This window comes from Mobula birostris, chromosome 6, assembly GCF_030028105.1.
Source record: "Mobula birostris isolate sMobBir1 chromosome 6, sMobBir1.hap1, whole genome shotgun sequence".
In the NCBI taxonomy this organism is placed as follows: domain Eukaryota; kingdom Metazoa; phylum Chordata; class Chondrichthyes; order Myliobatiformes; family Myliobatidae; genus Mobula; species Mobula birostris.
The window spans coordinates 125,980,233-126,007,675 of NC_092375.1; the positions used below are offsets into that span (position 1 = coordinate 125,980,233).

General features: G+C 43.7%; 1 protein-coding gene across 3 annotated transcripts in view; it reads right to left on the bottom strand.

Moving 5' to 3' along the window:
* bard1 (BRCA1 associated RING domain 1) overlaps window positions 1–25,929 on the bottom strand; it is a 262,400-nt gene extending 236,471 nt beyond the window's left edge. For 2 of the 3 annotated variants that reach the window (XM_072261215.1, XM_072261214.1), the window contains exons 1-3: window positions 25,752–25,929; window positions 22,024–22,080; window positions 8,148–8,296 (exon numbers count right to left, since the gene is read on the bottom strand). In XM_072261215.1, coding sequence (XP_072117316.1) covers window positions 8,148–8,296; window positions 22,024–22,080; window positions 25,752–25,885 — 340 coding nt within the window. In that variant the 5' untranslated portion in view covers window positions 25,886–25,929. Of the gene's footprint in view, window positions 1–7,412; window positions 7,467–8,147; window positions 8,297–22,023; window positions 22,081–25,751 lie in introns of those variants that run through there. The other variant, XM_072261216.1, reaches the window with a different exon arrangement.
* Between the last annotated feature and the right edge of the window lie 1,514 nt (window positions 25,930–27,443).

Below are 27,443 nucleotides of genomic sequence, written 5' to 3' on the forward strand. Positions count from 1 at the left end.
ATGGTAGTAAAGGAGGAGGTGTAGGGGCAGGTGTAGCACTTGTTCCGCTTGCAAGGATAAGTGCCAGGCAGGGACGAACAAACAAGGGAGCGATCCCTGCGGAAAGCAGAAAGTTGGGGGGGGGGGAGGGAGAGACGTGTTTGGTGATGGGATCCAGTTGGACGTGGCGGAGGTCTCAGAGGATTATGTTCTGGATGTGGAGGCTGGTGGGGTGGTAGGTGGGGACAAGAGCAACCTTATCCCTGGTAGCATGGCGGGAGGATGGGGTAAGAGCAGACGTGCCTAAAATGGAAGAGCTGCAGTTGAAGGCAGCATTGATGGTGGAGGAAGGGAAGGCTCTTTCTTTGAAAAAGGAGGACATTTCCTTCGTTCTAGAATGAAAAGCCTCATCCTGGGAGCAGATGCAGCAGAGACAGAGGAATTCAGAGAAGAGGATGGTGTTTTTACAAGTAGCAGGGTGGGATGAGGTATAGTCCAGGTATACCTGCCTATTTGGTGGCTACGTGCAACAGTCCATGATCCAAGCCTATACTGGTGACCGTACCACACTTTTCCTACACTACATCAATGACTGCATTGGTGCTGCTTCCTGCATCCATGCTGAACTCGTCAATTTCATCCACTTTGCCTCCAACTTCCACCCTGCCCTCAAATTCACCTGGTCCATTTCTGGCATTTCCCTTCCCGTTCTCGATCTCCAGAGACAGCTTATCCACCGATGTCTTTATAAACCAACAGACTCTCACAACTTCTGATATGTCCATCCATGGCCTCCTCCAGTCAGGATAAGGCCACACTTAGGTTGATGGAATAACACCTTATATTCCGTTTGGGTAGCCTCCAACCTGATGGCATGAACATTGATTTCTCAAACTTCCAGTAATGCCTCCCCCCAACCTTTACCATTTCCCATCCCCTAACCCCTCGCTCATGTTATCTTCTTGCCTGCCCATCGCCTCTCTCTGGTGCTCCTCCCCCTCCCCTTTTTTCTTTCTTCCATGCCCTTCTATCTCTTTCGCCAATCAACTTCCTAGTTCTTTGCTTCATCCCTCCCACTCCAAGTTTCGCCTGGCGTTTCTCTCTCCCTTCCTCCTACCTTTCAAATCTACTTCTCAGCATTTTTTCTCCAGTCCTGCCGAAGGGTTTGGGCCTGAAACATCGACTGCACCTTTTATTACAGATGCTGCCTGGCCTGCTGAGTATGTGTTTTGTATGCGTTGCTCAGATTTACAGCATCTGCAGATTTTCTCTTGTTTGTGAGAGGAATAAAATCCTGGAACAATAAAGCTTAAGTAATTTAAAATTGATATCAATCAACAGATATAAAAACCGAGCAATTGCCATTGTCAGTAACTGTAATCTGTCATAAAAGTTGTATTCTAAGTAATGAGGAAGTAATTTTTAAACAACTTTTGCAATTTCTGCTTTCCAACTTGAACAAAATAACATTTGCACATGACCATTTCAAAACGACATACTCAAGTGGGAAGTTCTACCTGCCCGAGATATTTAGTCATAGGGCAGTGATGTTAGCGTCATTTTTGGGTTTAGGTCATTTACATTTGGCAAATGACTTTGGCCACCAGTCTTCAGTTCCTTGATAATGTATTGTGGACTTAATTTGGAACAATGGATTCCTAAAGGTTGTGAATCCCAGTCCAGATGATGCTGGAGTCTGAGGATGGATGCGAATCAGAAGGTGTGAAGTTTGTGTGTAGTTTCAAAAGAAGGCATTGTATATACTTTGTAAATATGGAATTGGCCTTTGTGCTTAGCACATTAATATCAAGCCCCACATTGGGCCAGCAGATCTTTCCACCGAAAGCGTCTCCGTATGATGCCTGCTGTACCTGTTTTGTATTTACCAGTATCTCTCTCTGGCAATTTCATTCACACAACAACATGGTAAACAAGTCATTTAGCCCTCCACATCCACAGTGATTTATCTGTATTCATTCCACCATGCAGTACGTGGCCCACACCTTCAATGCCTAGGCAAACCAAGTGGTCGTTATTTGACCTCTTAAATGTTGTCACTCTCTCCAAGAATGCACTACAGGTACTCACTACTCTCTGGGTGGAAAAGGTTCTTAGATCCACTCTAAATCTCCTACACCTAGTTGTCTTCTAGTTTTATTCAACTCTGATAAGGGGGAAAAGATTTCTACAGACTACCCTACCTAAGCCCCTCATTATTTTATGTACTTCGGTGAGGTCTCTCAACCTTTTTCACTCCACAGAAAACAGACCAAGTCTCTCCAGTGCTTCCTCATTACTGAAATGCTCCAAGCTGGCCAATGTCTCGGTAAATCTCCTTTGCAACTTTTCCAGCCTGATCACATCCTTCCTACAGTGTGGTCACTAGATCTGCATACAGCACTTTACTGAGGTCTGGACAGTGTTTTTACTCATCAAGTAAGCAACCAAGGCTAGTAGAAAACCAGCAAGAGGATCAACCAAAGTTCAAAATAAATTTATTATCAAAGTACCATATATTTCACCATATACAACTCTGACATTCACTTTCTTCTGGGCACACTCAATAAGTCCATAATAGAATAAACGAAAGACCACACCAAACTGAGCATTCAATCAGTGGGCAAAAGACAACAGGCTGCAAATACAAAAGGAAAGAAATAATTGAAAATACATAACCAATAAATATCAAGAACGTGAGATGAAGAGTCCCTAAAATTAAGTCGATAGGTTGTGGGAACATTTCAATGATGGGGCAGGTGAAGTTATCCCATTTGGTTCAAGGGCCTTTTGTGTGAGGGGTAATAACTGTTACTAAACCTGGTGGTGAGAGTCGTGAGGCTCCTGTACTTTCTTCATGATGGCAACAGCAAGGAGAGAGCATGCCCTGGGTGGTGGGGGACCCTGAAGATGGATGCTGCTTTCCTTCAACAATATTTTGTGTAGATGTGCTCAATGATTCCTGTGATGTTCAAGGGCATTGGTGTTTCCATACTAGACTGCAATACAGCCAGTCAATATATTCTCCACTACACATCTATAGAAGTTTGTCAAAGTTTTAGATGTCATGCCCAATCTGCTCAAACTCTTAAGGAGGTAGATGTTTAGATGTACTTGTTTAGTAATTACACATGTGCTGGGCCCAGAACAGATCCACCGAAAGAGTAACACCGAGGAATTTAAAGTTGCTGACCCTCTCTACCTCTGATCCTCCAATGAGGACTGGCCCATGGATCTCTGGTTTCCTCTTCCTGAAGTCAATAATCAGCTTCTTGGTCTTGCTGACATTGAGTAAGAGGTTTTTGTTAAGGCACCACTCAGCCAGAATTTCAATCTCCCTCCTATATGCTGATTGATAACCTTCTTTGATTCGGCCTACAACAGTGGTATCATGAGCAAACTTGAATACGGCTTTGGAGCTGTGGATGTAAGTGCTATTGGACGATAGTCATTCAGGCAGGTTACCACGTTCTTCTCAGCCACTGTATAATTGAAGCATGCGAGTACCAGAGTGCTGAAGTGAGAGGTTAAAGATCTCAGTGAACACTGCAGCCAGTTGATCAGGGCAGGTTTTTAGTACTTGGTCAGGTACCCCGTTTGGGCCAGATGCTTTTCATGGATTCGCCTCTTGAAGGCTACTTGCATGTGGGCCTCAGACACTGAAGTCACAGAATCATCAGGAGGTGTGGGAGTTTGTGATGGCTCCTCCATATTTTGATGGTCAAAGCGAGCATAGAAGGCATTGAGTTCATCTGGAAGCAAAGATCTGATGTCATCTATGTTTGTTGATTTAACTTTATAAGAAGTGATAGTATTCAAGTCCTGCCATAACTGTCTAAGACCCTTTATTGATTCAAGTTTAGTCTGGAATTGCCATTTTGCCCGTGAGATGGTTTTCCGAAGATTGTACCTGGACCTCTTGGTACTTTCCTGGTAACCAGACATGAATATCTCTGATCTGGCCCTCAGCTGATTTCAGTCTGAATGATTTTGAGGGGACACACTTGCCTATAGCTGTTTTAATAAAGTCCATGACAACCATGGCGTATTCATTCAGATCCACAGATGATTTCTTGAACATGGGCCAGCTTCCCAACTCAAAACCGCTCCTCTGCCTCCCGTGACCACCTCTTTGATGTCCTAATCTCTGGAGCTTTGCTCTTTAGCCTCTGCCTGTAGGAGGGTAGGAGAACAGCCAAGTGATCAGATTTACCGAAATGCAGTCAGGGTATGGAATGGTAAGCATTTCTTATCTTAGTATTACAGTTGTCTAGTGTGTTGGGACCTCTGATGCTACAGGTTATATGCCGATGGTAATTGGACAGGGTTTTCTTCAGACAAGCCTGGTTAAGTCCCTGACTATGATTCGAAATGCATCAGGATAGATTGTTTCTTGGAGACAGCGTCATGCAGTATCTCAAGCGCTTGATTATAATCCGCCACTGGTGGTATGTAAACTGCAGTCAGGGTTATGCAGAACTCCCTGGGTAAATACAACAGACAGCACTTAACCATTAGGTGTTCAAGGTCGGGGGAACACGAGTTCAACAAAATCTCCACATTGGAGCACCACCAAGTTACCATGGAACACACACCTCCGCCTTTTACCTTTTCGAAATCAGCAGTTCGGTCCATTCTGTAGATCAAGAAGCCTTTGGGTCTGATCACTGTATCCGATGTGTTGAGAGAAAGCCACGTCTTGCTCAGTCATAGAACACAACAATCTCTCATTTCCCGCTGAAACAGCAATGTTGCCTTCAGGTCCTCAATTCTGTTCTCGAGTGACTGCACATTTGCTAACAAGATAATGAGTAGAGGAGACCTCATTGCTCTGCATTTCGGCCTGGCTTGGAGTTTCCCCCACCCCCACCTCACTTCCAGCCACCACGATGAACATTCATCTGCTTAAAGGTACCATACCTGCTTTGTCTGTCAAGTCCTTCAGAAGATTGTGAAATCCGTAGTTCATTAAGTTGATTTAAAAGTACTTTGCTTAAAGGAAAATTACATGCTGCAGATTGCAGTGAGAGTAATTCAAAAGAGGTATATTTAGAAGTATTGTACGTAGCCCACAAAACATCACCATGGTTCTCTCGCGCCACCTTGAGAAGAGTCCAATGTTGCCACTATGGTCTTAATGACATTTTAATGGCTAAAAACAGGGGATGGGAAGGATGTAGTAGGTAACAGACCATAAAGTATGACAGAGCTTTGCTCCCCTACCTGCCTCAAGCCCACTCCCAACCGCTGCCATATGCATGTGGTGGGAGGAAAGCAGGTCAGAGCAGAAAGGTGACATTGACAAATTTACTGCTACCTAATGGGAGCACTCCACTGTGTACAGACTGTCTGCTTGGGTGGTGTGCTTTTGACCTGCCCTGTACTCTTCTGATTTGCAACAACTAGGACCAATGTTTCAGTCAAAAATCTTGCTGCACAAAATTAAAACAGGGAAGACTGAAAACACCCAGTACGTCAGACTGCATCTGTGGAAAGAGGATCAGCACAGCTCCAACAAGGCAACACTCAAGCCCACCCCATTATCTGTGCGCCATGGCTACAGTGTGAACCATTTTCAAAGCACCTCTTAAATCCATAATATATACCACCAAGTAGCAGACCGTGGAAACTCCAGTACCAATGTGTCACAAACCAACCTGACTTGGATTTATACTGCCACTCCATCATCAATGGGTCTAGTAACAGCTCGCCTGGAAAAAAATATTGCTATTGATCAAGATTTCCTTTATCTACAGTATTTGGTACAGTCACCTACTTAGGCTCACATGTTAAACGCCTTGAGACTTTTCTTTGATTTACTAGCTGCTAAAAGAAGAGTTCAATTAAAAGGACAGTTAAAGAGATTGTCAATAAAGGGAAATGCTGGAAGGTTAGCCAAAATACAAATAAATTATCCAGCAAGTCTATGAGCTGTGCTATCAGAACATACAACATTATAGCACAGTGCAGACCATTTGGTCCACAATGTTGTTCTGACCTTAAAGTTAAATCAACAAACATAGATGACCTTTTTTATGCCATGGACCCCAACCATTAACCAAGGGGTCCATGGACCCAGGTAGAGAACTCCTACTCTACAGTCAACCTAAGTCTTCTCTCCTCCGTAGCCTATTTTCCCTCTGAGTTGCTTAAAGCTCCTAATGCATCTGCTTCTCCGACCTTGTCTTGCAGGGCACTCCACGCATCCACCATCTCCACATAAAAGACTTAACTCGGATATCCACCGATACTCCCATGTATTAGCCATTGCGAAAAAGCCTCTGGCTAGTCACTGATCTATACCTCTTATCAACTTGTACACCTCTATCAAATTACCTCTTATCCTCTTTCGCTCAAGGGAAAACCCTTGGCACACTCAACCTATCCTCGTAAGACATGCTCTCTAATCCACGCAGCATTTTGGTAAGTCTGCTCTGCACCCTTTCTAAAGCTTCTACGTCCTTCCTGTAATGAGGCAACAAGAAATGAATATCCCAAGAGTGCCACCTGCAGGACAAAAACCTGAAAGGATTCAGAATCTACAGAATCTCTGGAACAATCCACTTGTCCTTTGCGGGCTTCAAGGCAGACATCATCATCCTGGTTTCCAAGAGGGTGACAGCAACCTCCCCTCAACAACCACCATCCAGTGACACTGAGCTCAACAATAATGACCTCTGCACTCCACTCCGTCCTGTCCTACCTGGAAAATGGTGCCTCATTAGCCAGGATGCTGTGTATCAATTTCAGCTCAGCATTTAAGATGGACATCCCTCAGAATCTGCTGTGTAAACTGTCATCTTTGTGTCTCAACTCCTCTCTCTGTAATTGGATCTTGGACTTCTTGACAGTTAGTCCATGTTGGCAGAAACATCTCGAGCTCAAGGATGCTGAGCACTGGCAACCCCCAGGGCTGTGTGCTCAGGTCACTGCTGACGCATGACTCCACTGCTAGATTCAGTTCCAACCAAATCATCAAGTTCACCGACGACACAACAGCGGTTGCCCTCATCAATGATGACAAGACAGATTAAGGTGGCTGATGGAAAGAAGCGAGCACAACTTGGGTCTCAATGAGGACATTGTGGACTTTATGAGGGTGCAGATTGGCCAATCATTTCTCATAACATTAAGTTTCTGAGAGTGCACATAATGGACAATCTCACCTGGTCCCTCAACACCACCCCTTTAGTCAAGAAAGCACAGCAGCATCTCCACTTCCTGATGAAATTAAGGCAAGCAAGGCTCCCCTCCCTGCCCCCCACCCCCCCAATTTTAATAATTTTTACAGGAGCACCGTTGAGAGTGTACTGACCAGTTGTATCATTGTCTGATACGGAATATGCAAGGCATCTGACCGCAAGACCCTACAAAGGAACGTGAAGACTTCTGAGAGGATCATCGGGGTCCACCTCCCACCCACCTGAGATACTTACCAGGAGCACTTCATACACAGAGCTATCAGTATTGTCAATGAACCCTACCATCCGTCCAACAATCTCTTTGACCCCCTACCATCAGGCAGGAGGTACCGTAGCATCAGGACAGGAACCGATAAGGTAGGAAACAGATTCTTCCCCAAGCCGTGAGGCTACTGAACTCCCTGCCACCACCAGGTCTCACCATGTATGAACTGCCAGTAGCATTATATTATTTACTTTTTAACTTGTGACGTGAATGCTCCTTATTATTGGTTAACTTATTGGTGGTAATATTACTTTGCTTTGTGTGCGAGTTGTACATACTGTATTGTGTACCTTCGGCCAGAGGAACTTGTTTTGTTTGGCATGCATATATGGTTAAAATAACAATAAACAATCTGGAATTTGAACTTCAGATTGGGATAGTGAACTATTCCTCCCTATTCAAATTAAATCAGCTAATTTACACATAAGACCTCTGAAATTTCCAGAGGCTAGTGGCTAGATATACTCATTAAAACACCAAGACTCATTGTTGCAAATTGAATAGATAATTTGCAACGTTGTATTTTACATAACTAGATATTTTAACATTATTATGCTAATACATCACAATTTGTGAAGAGAAAATAATGCAAGAGAAAATTTCTATGTAAAAAAAAACTTAAAACAGTACTAATAAGATTATTTTTTTCAATATACCTCATTACCAGATTGCCATGAGAAACAACATTCTAGTCAAAGCCTTACCTGCTGAGTCTTTGTTATTGAGGACAGCTTCAAGCTGGTTGCAAAGGTTGACAATATTATGCAGCTGTCGACTTGGCTGCAGATCTTTCACCCACGCTGGAGCATGACATACTGGACAGCCATTCCCAACAGAATCAGCAACGCAAGCACTGTAAAGCAGCATAGACTTCCATTTGTATGTAAACAATTACTGCTCTCCATCAGATCATTAGCTTCATATTTTCTTTACCTGTCCTTTTCCAAAAATCATATCAAGCCATCTTTCACCATGTGAAAGTGGAGTCAAGCAACTTAATTTTACCCAAAAGCTACTCTACATGCTTCTGGGCCATTAGTCTTACAGCCATTCTCTCAGTACAAGTGAGGGCACCTTGACTTTACTCAAAACTGCCCATAAGACTGCAAAGAAAACGAATGAAATTAAAAAGAACACTGCAAATGTTGAACATATTTAAAAGAAAACCATAAAATGCTTGCAACTTGCAAAAGATCAGACAGCACATGCAAGAAAATAGTAAGGGTAGACCACCATCAATGAATCAAAATCCAATTTATTTAACCAATCTTGATAGGATAATCCTTTCTTCATAGAACTTCGCCTAATCAATACATTTTGATTTGCCTCCAAAGTTAGTATATCATTTATAAATGGACCAAATCTGTACATAGTACTCCAAGTGTGATTTGACTAACATTACTGCACAAATGTAACAATATTTCTAAACTCGAACTGTCTTGTAATAATGTCAATATGCCATTTGGTTTCCTATTTGCTGTACCTGCCTTTTATTTTAGTAACTCATAGCAATAGATCCTTCTAAACTCCACCCACTTGCAGTTCCACTCCATTTCAACAATTTTGTCTTTGCTGACTTCAATCTTTTCCATGTTAAACTCCATTGGCCAAGTTTTTGCGGACTCGTAATCTATTTCAGTCCTATTGAAGAGACCAAATATCCTCAGTGAAGCTTGTCCTTCTCACCTATTTCTGTGTCACTGAATACCTTACGCTTTACTCCCCGCCCACATCAATATAAACAGCAAACAACTGGAGCCAAGAACTAATCCTCAGGGCGCTCCACTGCATGCATCCTTCAATCTAAAATAAAGACCCATTTATTCTGACAATCTCACTTCTATGTGACAACCACATTACAACCATCATTTTAGATCTCCCCCTCCCACTTTCAAATCTCTTACTAGCTCTTTTTTCAGTTAGTCCTGACGAAGGGTCTCGGCCCGAAACGTCGACTGTACCTCTTCCTAGAGATGCTGCCTGGCCTGCTGCGTTCAACTTTGATGTGTGTCGCTTGAATTTCCAGCATCTGCAGAATTCCTCGTGTTTACAACCATGATAAAACACTTCTCCCTGTAATAAAAATCTTAATCACATGTACCAGCATGTAGCCCCTTGTCAAATATCTTTTGAAAAGCCAAATACACTACACCTACAAGTCTCCCTCTATTGACTTTACTTGAAGAATTCCAGTGAATGTGTCAAACATGACAGAGCTTTAATAAAATCACGTTGATATGGCTTGATTACATTAGGATTTTACAAATGACAGAAGAGACCTCTCTGAGCAGACTCCTTCAGAGACATGCTGATAAACTGCATGAAAAGGGGAGGAAAGTGTGTGCATTTGTGCATTTACACATGAAAATCAGATACAAAATAAGGCAGAGGAAAAGGGAGCAAAAAGTCAAACAGAATTTTCAAAATCTACTGAACTATTTAAAGCTATCCTTTCAGTGATAGTGGAGTATTCAGAAGACATTTCACATGTGTGGGTGTATACACAACTGCCTGTACTAGCATTAACTTTAATTGCTAAAAACATTACTGTTGATTATTACTGTATTAAGAAAGGCCTCTTTGATCTAACCTCTCATTTAACTCTAAATTATTTTGAAGTTTCACATGCAACCATTTCAACATTAATGTGCAGTGGAAAATAATTGACTTCTATACAACTTAATGTAAGTAATAATGACCAACTGAATTTCACCCCCACTCCCACTGAAGTAAGCAGGAATGGCCTACCTCTATCAACTCCTCCAGTCAGCAGCATGAATATTTACTAACAAAGGTGATATTACATTTCTTAGCAAGGGCATTATAATTAATATTTAATTTTAAAAAGCAGCTGAGTGATGACTTACTTTCATAATTAAGACACATTTTGAGCTGCACAAGTTAAGTTATTCTCTGGGGTCCATAATTCTATAGACTGTTTCACAAGTCTTTTCTAAAGCAAACCTAATTACCATTCCTACCAGCTTCTCTCTTCAATAATAGCAAAATGAATGTTACTTTATTTTCTCCAATATATGAAGACACATTTTCAGCTTCATGCCACACCAGTGCAATGAATTGCCACTGCTGCCAACATCCAACGCCAAAGGAAGAGAACACCTTGATCTTTGCTGTGGGAGGGGGACTTCAGGGTCATTATGCAGGATACATCAAATGCCTTTCCTCAGCAACAATCACTGTGACCATCAGAAAAAAATGTCAGACAATTGATTACACATCCTGTTTAAAAGATTGCTAAGACAGAACCATCGATCAAACTTACTATCCCTGACCTATGCTGGCCAACTATGCCTATGACAAAACAAAAAATATTAAATGACTACATCCCAGATAATCCCACAGATCAGTCATCTGTCAACATCAATATAACATTCCTACTCTACAACAGTCTACACTTATAAAGCACTTCATTGGCAGTAAAGTATCTTCTGATATCCCAAGGCCATGAACAGTACTTCACTGAGAATACTTTTTCATTTTTAAATGTAGAAACTTGGCAGTGGCAAGGACACCAACATTTCAAAAATTTTAGGACTTTGACACAGGGATGATAAAAGAACAGCAACACATTTCCAAATCAGGTTGGCTTGAAGGCAACTTTTCACGTGGTGTTGTTCCCATGCTCTTTGCCCTTCTAACTTGTAGAGGTCAGTGTGTAAGGTACCATGTATGAAGTCTCGATGGTAGTGTATTCAGCAATGATACAAACTGCTGCTACTGTATACTTGATCATGGAGTAAGCAAATGGTTATGGATGGGGTGCCTAACCAGCAGGCTGATATATCTGTACCATGTCATTTTTTTTTGTTTGTTTTTGAGTAATGTTGAAGCTGCACTCATCTAAGTAAATAGAGATCACTCTTAACACATTCTGGACAAGCCAAGTAAATGAAGATTAGCTTCATCTGTCACATGCACATCAAAATATGGAAACATACAGTGATATGCACTGTTTGCATCAATGACCAACAAAGTTCGAGATGTGTTGGGGACGGCCCGCAAGAGTCGTCACGTTGCTGGCACCAATGTAATATGCTCACAATTTACTAACCTGAACCCGAACACTTTGGAATGAGGGAAGAAATGGAGCACGTGGAGGAAACCCATAGGTTTACGGGGAGACCACACAGACTCCTTACAAACAACGGCAGGAACTGAACCCCATCTTACAGATAGCTGCTACACCACCATGCCACTCTCAAGTTTTGGGAAGTTAGGAGGTGAGTTACTTGTCACAGAATTCCGAGCGTCTAACTTGATCTTGTAGCCACACTGTGTAAATGGCTACTCCTGTTCACTTTCTGGCCAATGGTACCCTCCCCCCAACCAGATATTGATGAGGATAGGGGGTTGATTGGGGGATTGTAAGTGATGGTAACGCCTTTGAATGCCAGAGGGTGATAGCGGGATTTTCTCTTGTTGGATAGTCATTGTCTGGCACAATTGTTACCTGCCATTTATCAGTACAGGCCTGGATATTATCCAGGTCTTGCGGCATTTTGTTGCAGACTGCTTCAATATCTGAGGAGCCTCCTCCTTGAGCACTGTGGCTCTTGGGGTTCATGGATAACCAATCATTAATCCAAATTTCAACAAAAAATTGATGCATTAATAATTTTACAAAACTGATGAAAGTGGATAAAAAGAGAAAACAGGAAGAAAAGCAAATGTCTTTTTTAAAAGTGTTTCAGAAAATGGCTGTACAAACCACAATACTGTGATTCTCTCAAGATTTACAAAAAATTATAATGCAGAACACCAAATATTATAAATCAAATCAAAATAAACAATAATTTTATGCCAGTCAGCAACCACAACAGATGGTGCAGTAGGAAAGGAATACAAGAATAATTTTGTTTAACATTTCAAAGAAGTACTCTTCCATTTCAGACATTATTAGACTTGCTAGATATTTCCAGCATGCCACATGTTATGGAGTTTAACATATGGGTTTTCAGGCTTCAGTCTTCAAATTCATAAGGGATTTCAAGGTTTATGACAATGAGTTTCAAGGGGGATTGATAATCAAGTGAACGAGAGGCCTGTGGATGTGGAAAGGACAGGTCGGCTGTCAAATTATATTTTCTCCAAAACCTTTGAATGCATCTTCCACTGAGATCCATGGAAGGTCGGTCCATAACCAGGCAATTCCCAAGCAGATATGTAGTGCAGCTTTCACTTAACAGAGCATCGATTATGCGATTTCTGCTCTGCCTCATGGAGCTCAAACGAGCAAAATTAGTCACATATTTTCCAGTTTAAGGAAATGAACCAGCTGAACCACACTAGTGAATTTAGAGTACGTAGAGAACCCAAATAAATCAATAGGACAAAATATCTGCTGGTAAGAAAGCTAATAAAGCTTTTTATTTGTTATACTGTAGATGCAACCAGCTGGCAGCATACTCCTGCTCAATGGTGCATAGAATCAAAAATCTTAGAACAGCAGGTGATCAGTCCCATTTTTCGGATATTGTGATAAAGACTTCAAGAAACTAAAAAGAACTTTTCGTTTTTTTACAAACCGACCTTAATATTTACAATTCTCAGTTAAAAGTATCTTCCCTTGACAGCTTTGTGCACGGTATTAAACTGAGTCTGGTAGAGGGTTTAAAGAGCCCTGCAGCTGATATAGTGAGGTTCCTCAATGCAGAAAATCCATTAGCCACCTTAGCTGCAAGCTCTGGAAGATGCTTTTGGCAGTCGGAAGTGCAGCCAATCATAGGACGAAGGTTAGACACACATTCCAGGAGAAAGAAGAGAAATTGTCTGCCTACACTTTCAGATTGGAGAAGCTGCTACATTGTTTGTGCCACTAAGGGGGAATTCAAATGCCTGAGAGAAATTGCTTGAGGATGGCGCAAGTTGTGAAGGGCGCCCTGAAACATGACATGATTGCTACACGTATTCTAATAACCTGCAAATGCACCCTCCCCCATCTTTTACCAAGTTACTCAGAGAAGCCACAAAGAGGAGGAAAACACGATGGAGGAGCGGGGGGCCTCCGTCAGCAGGACAAAGTCCTTAGTAGTAGCTTCTCTTGCTAAAGCAACCCCTGATGCCACACAAGCGAGGGTTTTGCAGGATATCATGAAAAATCTGAGGGCCAAGGTATTTTGACTTATATCAGTTAGTGCTACTATCAAGCACGACAAGACCAATAAGGAGCCAGATCCACTGGTGGGACATACCAAGGCAAACGCCACTACAGTGGCATCCCTTGACCAGGGAAGTGATCAGTATTTTCTGTTACAACTGTGGAGAAGATGGACATTTCAAGCGGGAGTGTGAAGAACAGGAAAATCTTTGGAAAGTAAATCAGCGGTTAATCAAACAGCGAAGAAAAGAGGTAAAATTACAGAGGGACGCAGTAAAGCAATGGGCTCGCGTTTCAGAGAGGATATGTTCCTATCAGTGTAGCAAGGGAAATATTAAAGAACAAAACATTTTTCCTGAAGGTTTAGTAGGACCAAGGTCTATCTATATGGATTGAAAGTGTTTATGCTAGAGCCATACTTGACACAGATTCTCAAGTTACTTTGCTTTATAGATCCTTTTACAACCATTCTCTGAGGCAGAACATTCTGTCCTCAGTAAGGGCCTCACCTTTGTCCCCATCCTCCCACACCACAGTGAGTCCGCCCCCGCCATGACACTGAGCTCTTCTTCTGCTGCCTCTGTCTCCGTGCCTACTTCTTTAGCAAGGACTCTACACCCCACACCGATGACCCCTTCTCCCACCTTCAACCTTCCTCCTCCTCCTCCTGGACACCCCACCCTGATCTCCTGTCTGCCCTGGATCTTATCATTGCCAACTATCAACCAGTTATGAACCATCTCGACCTCCACACTTCTTTCTCCAATTCCAACCTCACTCCTTCCAAATGCTCTGCTCTCCGCACTAATCTTAACCTCACCATCAAACCCGCAGATAAGAGTGTGCTGGAGTGGTCTGGTGGACTGACCTCTATGTTACTGAGGCCTAGCGACAACTGTCAGACACCTCCTCTTACTTAACCATTGAACAGGATCCCACTAAGGAGCATCAGGCCATTGTCTCCCACACCATCACCAACCTTATTAACTCTGGGGATCTCCCATCCATTGTCACCTACCTCATAGTTCCCTTACCCTACACCTCCCGTTTCTACCTCCTACGCAAGATCCAAAAATCTTCCTGTCCAGGTAGACCCACTGTTTCTGCTTGTTCCTGCCCCACTCAACTCATATCTGCATATCGTGACTCAATTTTGTTTCCCCACCCCCACCGGTTCAGTCCATTCCTACCTATATCCGTGACACTTCTAATTCCCTGGCTGAGCATCTTATTTTCACTAAGGATGTCCAGTCCCTATACACCTCCATCCCCCACCAGGAAAGCCTTAAACCTCTCCATTTCTTTCGGGACACAGACCCAATCAATTCCCCTCCACCACCACTCTCCTCCGTCTGGCAGAACCTGTCCTCACTCTCAATAACTTCTCCTTTGGTTCCTCTCCCTTCCTTCAAACAAAAGGTGTAGCCATAGGTACTCACATAGGTCCCAGCTATGCCTGCCTTTTAGTCGGCTACGTGGAACAGCCGACGTTCAAAGCCCACACTGGTGTCAATCCCCAACTTTTCTGACGCTACATCAACAGCTGCATTGGTGCTGCTTCCTGTATCCATGCTGAGCTCTTCGATCTCATCAACTTCGCCTCCAACTTCCGCCCTGCCCTCAAATTTACCTGGTCCATTTCTGACACCTAAAAACATAGAAACATAGAAAATAGGTGCAGGAGTAGGCCATTCGGCCCTTCAAGCCTGCACCACCATTCAGTATGATCATGGCTGATCATCCAACTCAGAACCCTGTACCAGCCTTCCCTCCATACTCCCTGAGTCACAAGGGCCATATCTAACTCCCTCTTCAATATAGCCAATGAACTGGCCTCAACTGTTTCCTGTGGCAGAGAATTCCACAGATTCACCACTCTCTGTGTGGAGAAGTTCTTCCTAATCTCGGTCCTAAAAGGCTTCCCCTTTATCCTCAAACTGTGACGCCTCATTCTGGACTTCCCCAACATCGGGAACAATCTTCCTGCATCTAGCCTGTCCAATCCCTTTAGGATTTTATATGTTTCAATAAAATACCCCCTCAATCTTCTAAATTCCAACGAGTATAAACCTAGTCGATCCAGTCTTTCATCATATGAAAGTCCTGCCATCCTAGGAATCAATCTGGTGAACCTTCTTTGTACTCCCTCTATGGCAAGGATGTCTTTCCTCAGATTAGGGGACCAAAACTGCACACAATACTCCAGGTGTAGTCTCACCAAGGCCTTGTACAACTGCAGTAGTACCTCCCTGCTCCTGTACTCGAATCCTCTTGCTATGAATGCCAGCATACCATTCGCCTTTTTCACCGCCTGCTGTACCTGCATGCCCACTTTCAATGACTGGTGTATAATGACATCCAGGTCTCGTTGCACCTCCCCTTTTCCTAATCGGCCACCATTCAGATAATAATCTGTTTTCCTGTTTTTGCCACCAAAGTGGATAACCTCACATTTATCCACATTAAATTGCATCTGCCATGAATTTGCCCACTCACCTAACCTATCCAAGTCACCCTGCATCCTCTTAGCATCCTCCTCACAGCTAACACTGCCGCCCAGCTTCCTGTCATCCGCAAACTTGGAGATGCTGCATTTAATTCCCTCATCCAAGTCATTAATATATATTGTAAACAACGGGGTCCCAGCACTGAGCCTTGCGGTACCCCACTAGTCACTGCCTGCCATTCTGAAAAGGTCCCGTTTATTCCCACTCTTTGCTTCCTGTCCGCCAACCAATTCTCTATCCACATCAATACCTTACCCCCAATATCGTGTGCTTTAAGTTTGCACACTAATCTCCTGTGTGGGACCTTGTCAAAAGCCTTTTGAAAATCCAAATATACCACATCCACTGGTTCTCCCCTATCCACTCTACTAGTTACATCCTCAAAAAATTCTATGAGATTCGTCAGACATGATTTTCCTTTCACAAATCCATGCTGAATTTGTCCGATGATCTCACCGCTTTCCAAATGTGCTGTTATCACATCTTTGATAACTGGCTCTAGCATTTTCCCCACCACCGATGTCAGGCTAACCAGTCTATAATTCCCCGGTTTCTCTCTCCCTCCTCTTTTAAAAAGTGGGGTTACATTAGCCACCCTCCAATCCTCAGGAACTAGTCCAGAATCTAAAGAGTTTTGAAAAATTATCACTAATGTATCCACTATTTCTTGGGTTACTTCCTTAAGCACTCTGGGATGCAGACCATCTGGTTCTGGGGATTTATCTCCCTTTAATCCCTTCAATTTACCTAACACCACTTCCCTACTAACATGTATTTCCTTCAGTTCCTCCATCTCACTGGACCCTCTGTCCGTTACTATTTCCGTAAGATTATTTATGTCCTCCTTAGTGAAGATAGAACCAAAGTAGTTATTCAGTTGGTCTGCCATGTCCTTACTCCCCATAATCAATTCACCGGTTTCTGTCTGTAGGGGACCTACATTTGTCTTAACCAATCTTTTTCTTTTCACATATCTATAAAAGCCTTTACAGTCAGTTTTTATGTTCCCTGCCAGTTTTCTCTCATAATCTTTTTTCCCCTTCCTAATTAAGCCCTTTGACCTCCTCTGCTGGACTCTGAATTTCTCCCAGTCCTCAGGTGATACCTCCCTCCCCTTTCTCAATCTCTAACTCTATCTCGGAAGACAGCTTATCTACTGATGTCTATTATAAACCCACTTACTCTCACAGCTACTTGGACTATACCTCTTCTCACCCTGGTACTTGTAAAAATGCCATCCCCTCTCTCAAATCCTCCTTCTCCATTGCATCTGCTCTCAGGGTGAGGCTTTTCATTCGAGAACGAAGATGATGTCCTCCTCCTTCAAAGAAAGGGGCTTCCCTTCCTGCACCATCAACAATGCCGTCACCTGCATCTCTTCCATTTTGCACATCTGCCCTCAGCCTATCCTCCCACCACCCCACCAGGGATAGGGTTCCTCCTGTCCTCACCTACCACCCCACCAGCCTCCGCATCCAACACACAATTCTCTGTAACTTTTGCCATCTCCAATGGAATCCCACTACTGAGCACAGCTTCCCCCCCCCCCCAACTTTCTGCAGGGATCGCTCCCTATGCAACTCCCTTGTCCATTCGTCCCTCCCCTCTGATCTCCTTCTGAGTACTTAACTTTACAAGCAGAACAAGTGCTGCACCTGCCCCTACACGTCCTCCCTCACTACCATTCAGGGCTCCAAACAGTCCTTCCAGGTGAGAGACACTTCATCTGCAAGTATATTGGGGTCATCAACTCTATCCAGTGCTCCCAGCGTGGCCTCCTGTATATCGCAATGAGGCCACGCTCAGGATGGACAAGCAACACCTTATATTCCGTCTGAGTAGCCTCCAACCTGATAGCATGAATGTTGATTTCTCAAACTTCGAGTATAGCCTCCACTCCATTCACATTTCCCCATTTCCCTCTCTCACCTTATCACCTTACCTGCCCATCAACCTCCCTCTGGTGCTCCTTCCCCTTTTCTTTCTTCCATGGCCTTCTGTCCTCTCCAATCAGATTCCCCCTTCTCCAGCCCTGTATCTCTTTCACCAATCAATTTCCAAGCTCTTTACTTCACCCCTCCCCCATCCCAGTTTCACCTATCACCTCATGTTTCTTCCTCCCCTCCCCGCCACCTTCTAACTCTGACTTCTCATCTTTTTTTTTCTCCAGTCCTGATAAAGGAACTCGGCCTGAAACGTTGATTATATACTTTTCCATAGATGCTACCTGGCTTGCTGAGTTCCTCCAGTATTTTGTGTGTGTTGCTTGGATTTCCAGCATCTGCAGATTTTCTCTTGTTTGTGATTGGACTACATTGATGGACTATTATTTTTACTCTGTAAGGTTGCACGAGGCATGCTAATGAACAGTACAAGGACAGCAAAGCAGTAAAGAAAGCTGCTTGAAAATATAATAGTATAGTCTTGCAAAATGTCAATTTTAGTAACGTATTCATCTACATGCATTTACAGAAAAATAAATTTAGTTCACTGATTGATAGACCAGCTAAATTCTAAATTAGCAGGAAACAAAATATTTGGAAGATTTGCCACTTTCATCTGTTTGCAACCATGCAAGCTTGGAAACCCTAAACTCTAAAGAACTACAGCAATGATCTGATTCTGTGATAACTAGACAACAACAGAATCCTTGAATTTTGAGACCAGATGAAGGCTCTTGACCCAAAATGTCAACTGTCCATTTCCCTCCAGATACTGCCTAACGTACTTTCCTCCAGCTCCCTTGCATGTTGTACAATTCATTGTTTGATATGACTATTTACTGATCCTCACACCTATTTTCCATAACTCCCTCCCCTTGCCATCCTCAATTTTAAGGAGTTTTTGGTGTCAAATTTAGAGAAATGGGATTGAGAGGGTGACAAATTTGGAGAAATAGAGTTAAGTTCTTCGGCATACACATCCTGAGGATCTCACATGGTCTGTACATACCGGCTGTGTGGTGAAAAAAGCACATCAATGTCTCTTTCACTTCGGACAGTTGAAGAAGTTTGGCATGTGTCCCCAGATCTTAAGGACTTTCTACAGGGGCACAACTGAGAGCATCCTGACTGGCTGCATCACTGCCTGGTATGGGAACTGTACTTCCCTCAATCGCAAGACTCTGCAGAGAGTGGTGAGGACAGCCCAGCACATCTGTAGATGTGAACTTCCCACTATTCAGGACATATACAAAGACAGGTGTTTAAAAAGGGTGCTAAGGATCATTGGGGACCCAACTCACCCCAACTACAAACTGTTCCAACTGCTACCATCCCAGAAACGATACCACAGCATAAAGGCCAGGACCAACAGGCTCCGGGACAGCTTCTCCCACCAGGCCATCAGACTGAATAATTCATGCTGATCTAATTGTATTTCTATGTTATATTGATTGTATTTCTATGTTATATTGACTGTACATACTACTTATTATAAATTACAATAAATTGCACATTGTACATTTAGATGGAGACGTAACGTAAAGATTTTTATTCGTGTATGTGAAGAATGTAAGAAAAAAAGTTAATTCAATTCTTGCATTCCTGAAGAACTCGTCAATTTTACTACCTACTCTGATATCTATGTGCCTGTCTCAATTCACCCCTCCTAACTGACCTCTACACACTAAGTCCTTATCTATGATATCTCCTTCTTTTCTGGGTCTCTCTGTTTGCATCGCAGAAGACAAACTATTCACTGGCATTAACAACAGACCCACCAACTCCTGCAGCTACCTTCACAATACCTTGCCTATTTGCAAGGATACCATTCTTTTCTCTCATTTTTTTCGATCTTTGCCACATATTTTCTTAAGATAAGGCTTTCTGTTCCAGGACAATGGAAATGTTTTTCATCAGGGAACGTGCCTTCCCCTCTTCCATGGCTGATGAAGCCCTCACTCACATTTCCTCCATTTCCCAGAACAGAGACAGAATTCCCTCAGTCTTCACTTTTCATCCACCACATTATTCTTTGCCCTTTCCACTAGCTGCAATATGATCCCACCACCAGTCATACCTTCCCTTTCCCACCCCCTTCTGCTTTCTGCAGGACCAATCTCTCATAATTCCCTGGTGGCTTACATCTACCTACCCATCATCCCTCCTCAGCCGGTTCACCTATCACCCACCTGTCTCAATTCACCCCTCCAAACTGACCTCTACACACTAAGTCCTTATACAGGGTCTTAATCCAAAAAAATGACTATCCATTTGCTTCCACAGAGGCTGCTCTATCCACAAAGTTTCTCCTGCACTTTGTTTATGCTCCAGACCATAGAACCTGCAGTCCTCAAAGGTCACATCGAATTGGCTAAAAACTGTCATCTGGGGTAATGAAGGAGTTAAGGAGGTCGAGAAGGACCATCCACTCAACATTTCTGACTGAAGGTGTTTTGAAATACTTCAGCCTGCTCTGGCGCTCGTCCTTGTCATCACCATGGATGGGGATAAAATAAATAGATTTCTGTTTATATAACTTCTCTAATGTCCCTTTCAAGATAGTGCAAAGTGCTTCATAGTGAATTACCTCCCTCTGCTAATGGATACTTGACTTCCTCATCAGGAGACCAGTCAGTGCAGATTGGAAATAGCATCTCCTCCTCACTGACAATCAACACCGAAGGACTTCAAGGATGTGAGCTTAGCCCATTGCCCTACTCTCTGTGCAACTTGTCGTATTTTAATGTATTACTGCCACAGAACAACAAGTTTCACAACACATATTGGTGATATTAAATCTGATTCTGATTCTAAACACTTTTAATATGTAGTCACTACAACACTGTAAAAGGTATGACAGCCAATTAGCACATAACCAACTACTACACACAGTAATGCAATAAAGATCAGATAATATTTGTACAATTATGAATCAGGTACAAATATTGGCCAGATTACTGTTTTTCAATACCGTACCATGGACTCAGTACCAAGAACAGTACAGCACAGGAAAAGCCCATTGTGCCACAATATCTAAGTCAACGTAAACTGCAGATGGTCTATTTCTGTCAACTCCCTGCCTGTTCATATGTCTTCCCAATTGCGTCTTAAATATTGTTAATGTATCTACTTCTACTACTTCTCCTGGCAGTGCTTTCCAGGCACTTAATGCTGGACAAGAAAATGTGCCATCTAAAGCTCCGTTAAATCGAGTGCCTCAAAACACTTTTTCCCAGGGCGGAAATGGTTAATATGATGGATGATTGGAGGAAAGTATAGGAGGGATATCAAAGGCAAGTTGTTTTTCCTTAAAAATCAGAGTGGTTGGTGTGTGGAACGCCCTGCCAAGGGCCGTGATAGAGGCAGACATCTTGGGGATATTTAAAAGACTCTTAGTTGGTCACATTGATGATAGAAGAATGATTGGCTATGTGGGAGAGAAGGGTTAATTTGATCTTAACAGCAGGTTAAAGGGTCGGCTCAAAATCGTGGGAGGAGGGCATACCGTAATATTCTATGTTCTAAACTTCACCCCTCTGTCTTTAAAACTATGCTGTCTAGTATTTGACATTTCCACTCTGGGAAAATACTCTCTACTTTCTCTATGCCTCTCATGATTTTATATACTTGAATCAGGTCACTTCTCAGTCTCTAACACTGCAGAGAACAGTCCAAGCTTCAGTCATCAGCTTGACATTCTGAAGACACCAGCAGAAGTGCCACACTCCTTCAGCACTGTACTTAAATGTCAACCTACAGTTTTGTGCCAAAGTCTCTGATGTAAGAACTGAACTCTCGGAATAGGTGCTTATGGAATCACCATCTTCCTTCCACTGTTATTGAAATGTCAATCACTATAGGTTGGACGTGTCAGGATTGCAGAGCTATGCACTAATCTTAAAGCAATGGCATTATATGCTTATGGTAACAAAAAAAAAAATCAATATTCTTTCCAAGTAAGTCTATTCACCAGTGGTTAGTTCTTGACAGTGCACTCAGTGTATTTTCTTACCGGCAAAACACATGCTCACAGCCTCCAAGACAGACCGGCTCCTGCAGCAGCTTGTTACTGAAATACAGAAACACAATCATCAAAAACTTGTTTAACAGAAAATAATATGTATTTTTTTTCTCTATAAACAAACACTTATGCAAAATTAAAACTGGAAACATACAAAGAACAGAAAAGAAATCTCATTACAATGCAACCTTATGCACTTAACAAGATAATGACCAAGCTATCTGGGTTGCTTCTTTTGACTTTGCCAAAGGGGCCAGGACAACGGTCCCCAACCACCGGGCCGCAAAACATGTGCTACTGGGCCGCGAGGAAATGATACGATTTGGCGATATGAAACGATATGAGTCAGCTGCACCTTTCCTCATTCCCTGTCACGCACTGTTGAACTTGAACATAGGGTTGCCAACTGTCCCGTATTTGCTGGGACATCCCGTATATTGGGCTAAATTGGTTTGTCCCAGATGGGACCGCCCCTGTACCGTATTTCCCCCGCTAAGGTAGAGCGTTCCTATGAAACCGTTCGTGCCGAAATGGTGTAAAGTGAAGAAGCAACTATTATTAAGTTATATGGGAAAAATTTTTGAGCGTTCCCAGGCCCAAAACATAACCTACGAAATCATACCAAATAACACATAAAACATAAAATAACACTAACAGATAGTAAAAGCAGGAGTGATATGATAAATACACAGCCTATATAAAGTAGAAATAATGTATGCACAGTGCAGTCGGGAAGATTAAGCCAAAACCGATTTGTGGAAACAAAAATCGGCATGTACACACATGCGCACGTCACATATGCACATGTCACACATGCGCACACAAATGCCCACGCAAGGCGTCATGGTAGTCTTTCTCGGGGTAAACGCAAGTGTCCTATATTTGACTGCTACTTTTGTCCCTTATTTGGGAGTGAGAAAGTTGGCAACCCTAACTGTAAAAGACATGTTGAGGTGAGTTTAACCCAACTTGAACACCACCCCCCCACCCCCCGGTCAGCCAGTCCGCAAGAGTATTGTCAATACAGTATTAAACCGGTCTGCAGTGCAAAAGAGGTTGGGGTCCCTTGGACTAGGACAACTGGACAAAAGCATCTGACCACTTCCACATCCACTTGAAACACTGCATATTGGTTTATCATTGTCACAAGTAACAAGAAACAGTGAAAAGCTTTTTGTTTGCATGCCACACATGTTCATTTGAGGTAGTAATAAAAACAGAAAGGAGAATATAGTGTTGTAGCTACACAGAAAGTGCAGTGCAACTAAACAAATAAAGTGCAAAGGCCACGATGAAATAGATTGGGAGATCAACAGCTCAGCCTTAGAGCACATAAACATCCACTTAAGAGTCTGATAACAACAGAGTTGAAGTCGTCCTCAAGTCTGGTGGAACGTGACTTCAAGCTTTTGTATTTTCTACCCAATGGGAGAGGAGAGAAAAAATAACCAACATGGGAGAGGTCCTTGAATACAAGAGCTGCTTTCCTGAAACAGGACAAAATGTAGTAAGAGACAATGGTGGGGTGGATGGTTTGGGATGAACTGGGCTGTGTTCACAACTGTGCAGTTTCTTATGAACCTGTGCAGAGCAATTACAATAGCAAGCTATGATGCATTCGGCTAAGTTGCTTTCTCTGGTGCATTTATTAAAAATAACAAGGGACATGCTGAGGTGGTGACAAGAGGGCGTACAGGAACGGGATATGCCAACCAGTGGAGTGGTCATGCAACAACCACCTGGCACTTAACATCAGTCACACGAAGGAACACATACCAATCCTCATAGAGGGATCAGAAGTGGAGACAGTGAGCAGTTCCTGGGTGTCAAGATCTCTGAGGACCTAACCTGGTCCCAACATATCGATGCAGTTATAAAGAAGACAAGACAAGCAGCTATACTTCATTAGGAGTTTGAAGAGATTTGATATGTCAACAAATAGACTTTAAAAACTTCTACAGGTGTACTGAGGAGAGCATTCTGACGGGCTGCATCACTGTCTGGTATGGGGGGGGGGGGGGGGGGAGGTGCTACTGCACAGGACCGAAAGAAGCTGCAGGGGGTTGTAAATTTAGTCGGCTCTTTGTACTAGCCTACAAAATACCCAGGACATCTTCAAGGAGCAATGTCTCAGAAAGGCAGCGTCCATTATTAAGGACCTCCAGCACCCAGAACGTGCCCTTTTCCCACTGTTACCATCAGGTAGGAGGTACAGAAGCCTGAAGGCACACACAGTGATTCAGGAACAGCTTCTTTCCCTCTGCCATCCGTTTCCTAAATGGATATTGAACCCGTGAACACTATTTCTGTTTTTTTGCACGATTTTTAATCCATTCAATATACAATATGCTGCAATTGATCTACTTATTTTTTAATTATTATTTTGTTTTTTTTTTAATATTATGTATTGCCTTGAACTGCTGCTAAGTTAACGAATTTCATGTCACATGCCAGTGATGATAAACCTGATTCTGAATTTCCTCTGCCTCCTGAAGTAGAGGTTTTAGTGTGCTTTCTTGGCTGCGGCATCAACATATCAACATTCCCACACACTTTAAACTCAAAGTTCACATGAAAATTTATTATATTACAGTGCAGCAATAAAGGTGAATCAATCCTTTGTTGTATTAATGGGAGTGATATCCAATAGTCTGGAAAATTTGCTAGTCCAATACCAAAGTCTCGAGGGCACCAGATTATCAGTTATACTGAAATCTTTTACATCCATCTAAAAATGGGGCAACACTGATTTTAACATTCATCTTTGAGATGGCATGGAACATAGTTTCACACAAATAAAATGCTACGGGAACTCAGCAAATCAGGCAGCATCCAAGAAGGGTATGTATAGTTGATCTTTTAGTCAGTGACCCTTAATCAGGCCTGATAAAGGGTCTCAGCCCAAAACATCAACTGTTTATTTCCCTCCATAGATGCTATCTGACTTGTTCAGTTCCTCCAGCATTTTGTATGTGTTGTTCAATATTTCAAGCATCTGTAGAAACTCTTGTATTTATGAAACCTGCTTGGTGCCTTGGGGTTGCTTGCATCTTCAGACACTGACTCAGATTGTGTGCATTGCTACCTAGATTGAATCAACTAGGTAAAAGCCACTTCTGAACTGGGTGGAAAGTCACTCAGCTACATACAATCAATTAAAAGATAAACTTTATTCATGCAAAAGGACGATGAGAAATATACCTCCTAACTAAGTCAAAGAAATACCGGTGTGGGCACAATACGTAAAGCCTTGTCTATCAGGAGTCAGTGCATCGAGGATCAGTGTGGAATTACCAGATCCACTCACGACAATGACACCATGCAGGGGCTAGCATTAATCTAACTGAACATACATAAACTGACAGTTGTATCTTGGGTGCTCAATGTCCTTCGCCCCCATGTCCGGTCAGTGACCCCCTATTCCCCCTCCAGCACTGTACAGTCAGTGAGCACTATGTCCTAGCCACTAGGTGATCACCCCACCCACCCATCCATCCATCCATCTATTAAAACATAACCCGCCACCTCAGTCTGACCAGTGACGCCCCCGTCCCCTCGGTCCACCTAGTGACCCCGTGTCCCTCTGGTCAGTCAGTGATTCCCAGCCACCCCCACACCTCCCCGTCCGGTTCAGTTAGTCAGGTCTGCAGCCGGAAGGTGATCTGAACTTATCAGCCCGCAGTCCCCAGCTCCATCCAAAGAGCACAAACAAGAGTTACCAACTCGAGCACTGCAACAAAAGCTGCAGCGCGGCCAAAGCCTTGGTAGTCCGAGGCCACGCCGGCTTCACTCCCGTTACGGGCCCGGATTCAGGTCCCGACATCACAAGCTGCTCCGACTTTATCTCCGCCATTTACCGCTCGCGCCAAAATTCAGACGGAAGCAGGCGGGGACTCGTCTCTGACGGGCAGCCCGAGGGCGAGGCCTCCGCGCAGGCAGCAACACGTGGGATGGGGCGGGGCGTCCCCGCTAACAACAGCACGTGGGATGGAGCGTGGCCTCCCCGCTAACAGACAGTCCGAGGGGCGTGGCCTCCAACCAACAGCTCCTGAGGCAACTCTCACAAAATGCTGGCTGGAGTGACTCAGCAAGTCAGATAACATCTATCCATCCCACAAGGGATTGGGACCGCGTCTGCTTACGTCAACTGAGGGGCGGAGCCTCTGTCCTGAGGGGGAAGGGGAGGGGCTTTTACTTACCTGCCGAGCTTCCACTGACGGGCAGGTGAGGGGCGGGGCCACCGATATGACAAGTAGGCACGCGTGACGACGGCTCCCAGAAGTACTGTGTCCGCTCACCTATATATCGGTGAGACCTGATTTCGCCGGGCCTCCTCCCTCACTACCGTTCAGGGCCCAAACAGTCCTTCCCTTCCCAGGTGAGGCGACACTTCACCTGTGAGGCTGTAGGGGTCACGTCCTGGATCCGGTGCAGTCTCCTGTACATAGGTGAGACCCGACGTAGATCGGGAGACCACTTCGCCCAGCACTTGCACTCCATCCGCCATCCACCAGAAGAAGCAGGATCTCCCAATGGCCCTCACAACACACTGGGGGAACTCAGCAGGTCGGGCAGCGTCCGTGGAAACGATCAGTCAACGTTTAGGGCCGACTGACGAAGGGTTCCGGCCCGAAACGTTGACTGATCATTTCTACCGATGCTGCCCGACCTGCTGAGTTCCCCCAGCATGTTGTGAGTGCTGCTTTGACCCCAGCATCCGCAGAGTATTTTGTGTTTATCTACCAGTGGCCACCCATTTTAATTCAATTCCCATTCCAATATGTCAATCCATAGCCTCCTCTACTGTTGCGATGAGGCCGCATTCAGGTTCAAGGAGCAACACCTTATATTCTCTCTGGGTAGCCTCGAACCTGAAGGTGTGAACATCAATTTCTCAACCTTCTGGTTATGCACCCACCCCCCCTTCACCATTCCCCATCCCCATTTCCCTCTCTCACCTTATCTCCTTGCCCACCCATCGCCAGTCTCCGATGCCCTTTTCTTCCTACCATGTTCATTCATGTCGATCTCCCCCTTCTCCAGTCCTGTATCTCTTACACCAATCAACTTCCCATCTCTTTACTTCACCTTCCTGATTTCACCTATCACCTGCTGTTTCTTCCTCTCCTCATCTTTTTTTTCTGCAGTCCTGCTAAAGGATCTCGATCCAAAACATCGACTGTACTCTTTTCCATAGATGCTGCCTGGCCTGCTGAGTTCCTCCAGCATTTTGTGTGTGTTGCTTGGATTCCCAGCATCTGCAGATTTTCTCCTGTCCCAGTGGAGGCATTATCCCTTATCAAGGGGGCATTTAGCACATCCACCTGGTAGTATCTTCCAGTGACAGAGTTTGTTGTTCAGAACCAACTGAACACACACACACACACAGAGCAAGTCAGGCAGCATCTATG